Here is a 9,420-nt window from a genome sequence, read left to right on the forward strand (position 1 = left end):
GGGGTGGCAGAGGTCCCTGCCCATAACCAAACAGGGGTGGTGGGACAGAGGGGTCTCTGGCAGCTGGAGATGGCACAGTGGAGTGCCTGCGTGGCACGAGGGGGCCTTCCCATGACAAGGGGTGACTCAGCTGTGTCCCTGTGCGGTGGCAGGGGGGGCGCAGACGGGTCCCCATCACCAGGCAAGGCATTGCAAAGGGGTGATACAGTGGGGTCCCCAGCCTGGGATTGTCACCAGGAGCGTGGGGGTTGTCGCCGGCGGGGGGGCACGACCCCGGTGAGGGGGGGGCCGTAGCCGGCGGGGGGAGCGGGCGGTGGCGGGGGCGGGCCGGGGCGGGGCATGGGGCCGGTCCTGCCCGGTGCCGCCCCGCCGGTCACGTAGCTCTGCGGCACCGCAGCCACATTTACCGCGGGGCCAGAGCGCGCAGCCCGCAGTCCGTACTCGTCGCCGCCGCTCGACACGGTACGGGGGAGCCGCGGGTCGGGGAGAGCCGAGGGGCTGGGAGGAGCTGCTGCGGGAACAGCCGGGGGATCCCGCCGGCGGAAGGCGGCAGCCCCGCCGAGCCTCCCGGGTGTTTCCGTGCGGCATCCCGGGGGTCGGTCCGCGCTGGGGGGCTCCAGGGCAGAGAGATCCCCGGGCATGGGGGTATTGAGGGTTTGGGGAGACCCAGGATACTCGTCCTGCGCTGGCGGAGCTCGAGTTCCTACGATGCCGGCCGGGAGATCGGGCGCCCCGGCTCCTGGGGGCATCACCGGCCCCGCGACGGCGCCAACCCCGGGGAATCGCCATCCTTGGAGTACCCCAAACTTTGGGTACCTCCATCCCCGGGCTGTGCCGCCCTGGGGCGGCTCCGTCCCCCATTCCCGGGCTATTTCCGTCCCCCCGGTATCCCTATCCCCGTGTTATCGCCATCGCCCGCGTAACCTCCCCGCGGGTTATTCCCGACGATGGAGTGAGTATCTCCGTCTCCGGAGTACCCCAAAGTCCGGGTAACTCCAGATTCAGGTAGAGCCTCCCTGGGGTTTTTCTTTCCCCTTTTCCTGGAGTATTTCCGCCCCCCCGGCACCCCCATCCCCGGGCTGTTTCCGTTCCTCGCGGGGTATTCCCATCCCCAGGGTACCCCCATCCCGGTCCCCTCGTGTCCTGCGTGGGTCCCCGCGGAGCTGCGCTCCCTCAAGATGGCTGGGCTGGGGGCGGGCTGGCAGGCAGCAAAATGGCTGGGAGCTGCCCGGCATCCTCCACGATCCCTGCCACGAGGCTTATACAACGTGCCCTGGCCGGTGGGGTCGGGCTGGCAGCCCCGTGCGGGTCCCGGCTCCCCGGGGAAGGGGCTGTGTGTGGTTTCGGGGTGTCGCCGCGCTGGTGCGTGACTCAGTCCCCGTCCGCTCGCAGCCACCGCCACCATGACGCACCAACACCCCGCGCTGACGGCCGAGCAGAAGAAGGAGCTGTCGGACATCGCGCAGCGTATCGTGGCCCCGGGGAAGGGCATCCTGGCAGCCGATGAGTCCGTAGGTCAGTTTTGGGGGGGGAAATCTGTCCCTCCACCCCTTTTCCTCTTGCCGGATGGAGGCTGACGAGGGTGCTGGGTGCCTGCAGGGAGCATGGCCAAGCGCCTCAACCAGATTGGGGTGGAAAACACGGAGGAGAACCGCCGGCTGTACCGCCAGATTCTCTTCAGCGCCGACAGCCGGGTGAAGAAATGCATCGGGGGCGTCATCTTCTTCCACGAGACCATGTACCAGAAGGCTGATGATGGCACTCCCTTCGTCCAGATGATCAAGGACAAGGGCATCGTTGTGGGCATCAAGGTGTGGGGGGTGTCCTGGTGGGTTTGTGGGGTGCTGAGGGTGTTTGTGGGGTGCTGGTGAGGCTCAGCACCACCTTCCTCTCATTCCACAGGTGGACAAGGGTGTTGTGCCTCTGGCTGGGACCGATGGCGAGACCACCACGCAGGGTAAGTGTTGCAGGGGCTGTGGAGCCAGGGGGTTTGGGGCTGGAGGGTTTGTGGCTGTGGGGCTGACGTGCTGCCCCCCAGGTCTGGATGGGCTGTGGGAGCGCTGTGCCCAGTACAAGAAGGACGGGGCAGACTTTGCCAAGTGGCGTTGCGTGCTGAAGATCAGCGAGCACACTCCCTCTGCTCTTGCCATCATGGAGAACGCCAACGTCCTGGCCCGCTATGCCAGCATCTGCCAGCAGGTACGTGCCTGCTGCCATCCCCCCACAGGGTGGGCAGTGATGGGCAGGATGGTATTGACTTGTGTGGGCAGGTATTGCCCCACGGGGGTGGGCACACATCTGTGAGGCTCAGCAATGCGCCTGTGCAGTGCTGATGATCCCTGGGGATCATCCCCAGCGGCTGCACATAACCCCTGTTGGGTAACACCTCACGTGTGTGGAACGGGCATCACCCAGAGGGTCAGGTGTCAATCCATGGGGCCAGGTGTTGCTACGTGCACCTCACAAACCTGGACATTACCCCATAGGGCCCAGAATTGACCATCCCAGCTTGGCTATCCCCCCATGGGGCTGGGCATCACCGCCAAGGGGGGGGCCTTGAGCCTCGAGGCTGAGCATTGCTCTGCAGGTCTGAGCATTGTCCCACGTAGCCATGGGGCTGAAGGGTGCCCAGGGACATCACTGTGATGGCATCTGCTGTTGTGCTGTTTGCAGAACGGCATCGTGCCCATCGTGGAGCCAGAGATCCTGCCTGATGGTGACCACGATCTCAAGCGGTGCCAGTACGTGACGGAGAAGGTGAGTGGTGGGGTGGCAGCAGGGCAGGCACTGTGCTGTGCCGTGCCATGCCAGGGAGACTGCATGCTGCCTGTCCTCCCCAGGTGCTGGCAGCTGTCTACAAGGCACTGAGCGACCACCACATCTACCTGGAGGGGACCCTGCTGAAGCCCAACATGGTGACCCCTGGGCATTCCTGCCCCACCAAGTACAGCCCCGAGGAGATCGCCATGGCCACTGTCACCGCCCTGCGCCGCACCGTGCCCCCAGCTGTGCCAGGTACCAGCCCTGGCATGTGGCAGGGACCAGGAGAGCGATCCCCTGTGTCCCCTCCCGTGCCTTAACCCTGCTCTCTACAGGTGTCACCTTCCTGTCTGGGGGTCAGAGTGAGGAGGAGGCTTCCATCAACCTCAATGCCATCAACACGTGCCCGCTGGTGCGGCCATGGGCCCTCACCTTCTCCTACGGGCGGGCGCTGCAGGCGTCGGCACTCAGCGCCTGGCGTGGGCAGAAGGACAACGCTGAAGCTGCCACCGAGGAGTTTGTCAAGCGTGCAGAGGTGATGGGGGTGGTCCTCTTGGGAGGGCAGTGCCAAGGGCTGGGGAGGTGGGGACACTGTGTGCCCATGGGAGGAGGGGTGGCTGAGGATTATGTCACACAGGCTGAGAGGAAACACCAAGGGCTGTGCCCTGTAGGATGCCAAGAACCCCACGGAACGGACACAGTTCTGTCTCTGTGGGGGGACACTGAGAGCTGTGTTCCCAGAGGGGAATGAGGGGTGCCATGGGCCACATCCCCGGGCTCTGCTCCCCAGGTGTCCCCATGAGCTGGGGGACCCTGAACCATGGTCCCCATGGAAGGGACACAGTTCTGTCTCTGTGGGGGAACAGTGAGAGCTGTGTTCCCATAGGGGAATGATGGGTGGCTATAGCCACATCCTGGGCTTTGCTCCCCAGGTGTCCCCATGAGCTAGGGGACCCTGAAGGCTGTGTCCCCAGTGACTTGGGGACCTCGAGTGACAACCCAAGCGTGACCACTGACCTTTCCTTCCTCTGCAGGTGAACGGGCTGGCAGCGCTGGGCAAGTACGAGGGCAGCGGGGACAACTCGGGGGCCGCCGGGCAGTCCCTCTACGTGGCCAACCACGCGTACTGAGCCCCGGCCGGGCACCCCACCGGCCCCGGCCCCCGCCCCGGCCCCTCCCCGCCACCGCTCACACCCCGCTTCCACCCCAGCCACCCAGGGGAGCCGCCACGCGGGGAGGGGAAGGGGAGAGCGCCCCGCGGGATGTCCGCAGATGGAATGGGGGGTCCGGCTCAGCCGGGCTCTGGGGGGAGCCACCCGGGTGCCCCTTTGGCCGGGGGCTCCGGCCGGGCCGTGAGTGGAGGAGGGCAGGCCGCGTGGGGGGCAGGAGGGGAGGCCTGGGGGTGCCCCTGCCCTGCCGTAGCTTTGCAGTCCTGGTCGCTGCCGCCCTTGGGGCGCCTGTGTTGTGTTCGCCGTGTGCACCCCGTGTACCAAATAGCCTAACAACGAATAAATGGTAGAGACAGCGCTGTGCCGCCTCCTTCCTCGCCGCCGGGGCACCCGGGAGCTCTTGTCCCTCCCGCTCCGGGCATCACCGGCAGTGTTGTTCTCACTTACGCAATGAGCTGTGCTGGGTCTCACTCAGCCCGTTCACACACGTCGTGAGGCTCCGTGAGCTTGGCGCGGGGTGGGTGGGCTCCGCCTAAAGGCGATGGGGCGGGTGAGGAGCTCCTGTCCCCTCTCTCCGTGTCCCCCGCCCGGTCCCGGTACTCGGCGCTGCTCCGGTGCCCACGGGAGGCGACACATGTCCCTCCGCGGCACTCGTAGAGGGCAAAGCTCACCGCCTCACGGCCGATACGTGCTCTGATTGGTTCCGCTCCCCGCCCGTCTGTGCCGCCGCGCGGCGCACGCCGCGCCCATTGGGTGCTTTAGGTATTCTGAGCTCTGATTGGCTGGGTTGGCACAGGCCAGGCCCCCGGCTGGGCCAGGAAGTGAAGATGGTGGCGGCGGCGGCGGCGGCGATGGCGGCGGATGAGGCAGGTACTGGCGGCCGCGGATGCTCGATGCTTGTTCGCTGTCTCCCGGCTCCCCGACCCCGCTCCCTGAGGAGCCGGGCCGGTGCTGAGCGCTGTCCCTGCAGAGCGGGCGCGGGGCCGGCGCGCCGCCTTGTCCTTCGCGACCATCGCCGTGGTGCTGGGACTGCCGCTGTGGTGGAAAACGACCGAAACCTACAGGGCTGCCCTGCCCTACGCGGACATCGATGGGCTCAGCCAGCAGCCGGTGAGCGCCGGGCGGGCCTGGGGGCGGCGGCTCTGGGGGCTCGGGAGCCCGGGCTGACGCTGGCCCTGTGCAGGTTCAGCTGGTGGTGCCCATGGCCGTGGTCTTCGCCCCGGGATCGGTGCCCGGGGACCTGCCGAGGCCGCTGCCCTTCAGGGACGTGCAGGAGATGGAGATTTCCGTGAACCGTGAGAGACTCCTTTGTCTGTCCCTGTTCCGTCTGCTCCTCACGGGTGGCCTCGTCCTTTCGTGGGGGTCCCAGCCTGCCCGTGGCTTCACTCCCCGGCAGCCCGGAGCTCCCGGGACCCCGAGCTCCATTCACCAGCATCACCCTGCCCTGAGCTGGCAGTGCAGGGAGCAGGGGTGGGACAATGAGGTCCCAGGATGCTGCAGGGAAGGAACCAGCCCCCATCCTGGGGATGGGGCTGATGGAGCCCTCGGAGGGTGGGATGTGTCTGGCTGGTGTGGGGCTGTCTCACTAGCAGTGTAGTGCTACATCCCATAATGGCTCGTCCCACTGGCACGCAAAGGACCTCGTGCTGTGTGTCCCCCTGGGGTTGTCCTTTGTCCCTGTGAGCACCAGGCTCCTGTGAGGGGCCTGGGATCAGCAGGTTCACTCAGGTTTTCTGCCCCGCAGTGAGAACCAGCGTCACGTCCCGCTATGAGATGCGCTATCGCAGCACCACAGCTCAGGAGGAGGCAGCACTGGCTGCAGCGACTGCACGAGGTACTGGAGCAGGGAATTGCTGGGGAGCTCCTTTTCCTGAGGCTGGCACAGCAGAGAAAACACTTTGCTTTGTGTCAGAGCGAGACAGGGATTGGAGTGAAATTCCCAACCCTGCCAGTGCTTCCATCTTCCCCAGAGGCTGACGCTGCTCTGTACCCGCTGCAGGACACCACCTTGGGCTCTCTGACCATGTACGTGGTCCCTGAAACCTCCTCTCTCCTGCCTCAGGTAGGGAGCAGCACCCTGTGTGTGACCGTGTTCACAGGGGTCTCAGGTTGAGGGAAGAGACGAGGATCTGACTCCATGTTTCAGAAGGCTTGATTTATTATTTTATGATATATATTACATTAAAACTATACTAAAAGAATAGAAGAAAGGATTTCTTCAGAAGGCTAGGTAAGAATAGAAAAAGAAGGAATCATAACAAAGACTTGTGGCTTGGACTCTCTGTCCGAGCTAGCTGACTGTGATTGGCCACTAAGTAGAAACAACCAAAATGGACCAATCACAGATGCACCTGTTGCATTCCACAGCAGCAGATAACCATTGGTTACATTCTGTTCCCGAGGCCTTTTGGCTTCTCAGGAGGAAAAATCCTAAGGAAAGAATTTTTCATAAAAGATGTCTGTGACACCTTGTGGTGCCAGCCTTTGCATACTTCACCCCTGGGAGGTGGCACATGTCACAGGTGGCTGTCACAGGTGGCACCGTGCTGCTCTCAGGGCTCTGCTCCCATCCCCAGGGCATCAATGTCTACGTTGGGAAGCACCGCAGCGCCCTGGTGAGGGCTGGGGGTGGCCTGGCTGCCCTGCAGGCCCGGCTGAGGGAGGTGACACAGCTGATGTCCTTCACGGCCACCTCCATCGCCGCCGCCCTCTCGGACCGCGTGCCCGACGGGCAGCTGGGCCCCGACGCACGGCGCAACCTGAAATCCAGCCTGGGTATGGATCCATCCCTGCTCCCTGGGCTGGGAAACCCTCTGCTCCTGGGGAAGATACCCCCAGGCTTCAGGAAACCCTCTGCTCCTGGGGAAGGTGTTCCCAGGCCTCAGGAAACTCTCTGCTCCTGGGGAAGGTGTTCCCAGGCTTCAGGAAACCCTCTGCTCCTGGGGAAGGTGTTCTCAGGGCTGAGGAAACCTTCTGCTCCTGGGGAAGATGCCATTCCTGCTCTACTTGTGGCATCCCTGGATGGCTTCTGGGCTAACAGACCCCTTTGCCTGTAGCAGTTCTGGGCCAGGGCTGTGCTGTGATTGCTCTGTTGGTGTCACCCCACACTGGGGTGGCCCAGGGAGGAGGGGACAGGCTCTGCTGCTCTTGGGAGCTCTGTCACAGCCTCGGTGGCTCACAGGCTGCGGGTCCTTGCAGGGTATGAGATCACCTTCAGCCTGCTGAACCCTGACCCCAAGTCCCACACTGTGGACTGGGACATTGAGGGGGCTGTGAACCGCTTTGTGAAGCCCGTCCTGGACAAACTGAGCTTGGTGGCCAACTTTTCTGTGGATTCACAGGTGAGGGCTGGGGGAGATGGTGAGGAAAGCCCAGCCCTGACCTCCCTGGGGTGCACTTCTCTGCCAGCACCATGTCCCTTGTGTGCCTGCAGATCCTGTACTACGCTGTCCTAGGAGTGACACCACGCTATGACAAGGAGTCCTCCAGCTTCCTCCTGAGTGCTCACAGCCTCCCACACGTCATCAACCCCGTGGAGGCCCGGCTGGGTGAGCACTGTGCTCGTGGGAGCACACTGGGATCTGTCTCATGGCTCCCTTTCCCCCCAGCTCATGTGAGAGCTGCTTGAGTAGCTGTGAAGGAGGAGCTGGGCTGTGGGCTGCTCTTGCTGTCCCTGCCAGCCACAAGAGTTCTGTGACTCTGTCCCACTGCAGGCTCCAGTGCTGCCTCACTCTACCCCGTGCTGAACTTCCTGCTCTATGTGCCAGAGCGCTCGCACTCCCCTCTGTACATCCAGGACAAGGATGGAGCCCCAGTGAGCACCAACGCCTTCCACAGCCCTCGCTGGGGTGGCATCATGGTATGGGAACCACAGGGGTGCTGGCAGTGCTGGGACAAGGTGGTGGCTCCCCGTTCCCAGCTGTTGGCCCTGAGGCCCTGGCTATGTCTCATTAACATGCATTCCCACAGGTTTACAATGTGGAAACCCCTGCTTCCCCCCAAACCTCTCTCCCTCTGCATGTGGATGTGGACATGGCACGAGTGATGGAGGTTTTCCTGGCCCAGCTCCGGTGAGGATGTGCTCTTCCCTCCCCAGGCCTCTGTGGAGATCAGTGGGTCAGAACAGGCTGTACCCAAACAGCTTGTTCACTCCTCCCTCTGTGGGCTCTGAGGGTGGCTCTTTGTGGCCTTCAAGGTGCTGGCTACTGGCCATCACTGCTCTATGGCCAGGGATGCTGGCACATCTCCCATTTCCTCAGATAGGAAGCTTGGCTTATCATGCCACACATCCAGGAGACAGTTAGGCAGGATTGGGACTAAACACAGCAGGGAAGAAGAGCAGGGAGCTCAGCATGGGAATGAAGCCCTTCTGATGTGAGCTTCTACTCCCTTCTACTCCCAGGTTACTCTTTGGGCTGTCTCGGGAAGAGGTGCCCCCCGAGTTCCTGCTGGAAAGCCCAGGGAATGAGGGGCTGGCTGACTGGGAGCTGGATCACCTGCTGTGGGCCCACACCGTGGAGAACATCGCCACCGTGTCCACCACGCTGACCTCGCTGGCCCAGCTCCTGGACAAGATTGGCAACATTGTCATCAAGGATGATGTTGCCTCTGAGGTAGGGCTGGGGAGCAGAGGGGGCTGAGTGTCCCCGTTGCCCTCCCTGGCCAGGGACTGACCCTCGGTGTTGTTCCCACACAGGTGTACCGGGCAGTGGCCTCTGTGCAGAGCGCTGTGACCGAGCTGTCCCTGGGCCACCTGCTCGCAGCTTTCCAGGCCAGCAAGGAGGCTGTCACCTGCTCAGAGAGGGCCTTCTTTGACCCATCTCTCCTCCATCTCCTCTACTTCCCTGACGACCAGAAATTTGCCATCTACATCCCGCTCTTCCTGCCCATGGCTGTCCCAATTCTCCTGTCCCTGGCCAAGATTGTCCGGGAGACCAGGCTGCGTAAGAAGGAGCCCACCAAGATGGACTGAGCGATGGTGCCCTGCCTTGGGGCTGTCCCCACCCCGTGGGGTGGTGGTGTCACACACTCATGGCCCAGAAAGGCACCCCAGGGTCCAGGCCTGGCTGCTTGGCTTGGGTGTGCCAGGGCCAGGATGCAGGAGTGGCAAGAGAGGCTGTTTTGGGAGGTGGGAAGGGGTCTCAATTTGGGTGCTGAGCCCTCCTGCACCCACAAAGGCTGAGAGGGGAGGGAGGGTGCTGCCTTTGTGCAGCCCCAGCCTGGTGCTGTATTCAGAAGAAGCTGCTGTGTAAATAAAGAACCCCCTGTTCTTTGGGGGACGCTGATGTGGGGCTGTGTGAACCTCCTTTAGCCTTCTGGGGGGTACCTATTGCCCTGCCTTCCCCTGGCCCCATTCCATTGCTTTATGGGTCTGGCTTCTGTCTTATGGGTATTTAGCCAAAAATACTTGGTTGGGGAGGGAGGACAGTTCCTGGAATCCATCCCGTCCATGGGTGCAGAGGCCCCGGGGGCAGCCCGGCATCCAGCTCCT

The 9,420-nt window shown here is 63.3% G+C and overlaps 2 protein-coding genes across 2 annotated transcripts; both read left to right on the top strand.

Annotated features, from left to right (window-relative positions):
- The first annotated feature begins 329 nt into the window (after positions 1-329).
- On the top strand, positions 330-4,285 carry ALDOC (aldolase, fructose-bisphosphate C). Its single transcript, XM_071447630.1, has 9 exons — positions 330-462; positions 1,393-1,515; positions 1,600-1,811; positions 1,903-1,957; positions 2,039-2,199; positions 2,674-2,757; positions 2,841-3,015; positions 3,096-3,295; positions 3,795-4,285. The coding sequence occupies exons 2-9, from the start codon at positions 1,404-1,406 to the stop codon at positions 3,888-3,890; spliced, it is 1,095 nt and encodes a 364-aa protein (XP_071303731.1). The 5' UTR covers positions 330-462; positions 1,393-1,403; the 3' UTR covers positions 3,891-4,285.
- Positions 4,286-4,645: 360 nt separating this feature from the next.
- Positions 4,646-9,214, top strand: PIGS (phosphatidylinositol glycan anchor biosynthesis class S). Its single transcript, XM_071447629.1, has 12 exons — positions 4,646-4,799; positions 4,900-5,039; positions 5,113-5,224; positions 5,674-5,763; positions 5,900-5,991; positions 6,506-6,704; positions 7,128-7,270; positions 7,363-7,477; positions 7,643-7,788; positions 7,899-7,999; positions 8,332-8,542; positions 8,626-9,214. The coding sequence occupies exons 1-12, from the start codon at positions 4,757-4,759 to the stop codon at positions 8,899-8,901; spliced, it is 1,668 nt and encodes a 555-aa protein (XP_071303730.1). The 5' UTR covers positions 4,646-4,756; the 3' UTR covers positions 8,902-9,214.
- The last annotated feature ends 206 nt before the right edge of the window (positions 9,215-9,420 follow it).

This window comes from Agelaius tricolor, unplaced genomic scaffold (genome assembly GCF_023055355.1).
Source record: "Agelaius tricolor isolate 1412-34295 unplaced genomic scaffold, bAgeTri1.0.p SCAF_25, whole genome shotgun sequence".
Taxonomy (NCBI): Eukaryota; Metazoa; Chordata; class Aves; order Passeriformes; family Icteridae; genus Agelaius; species Agelaius tricolor.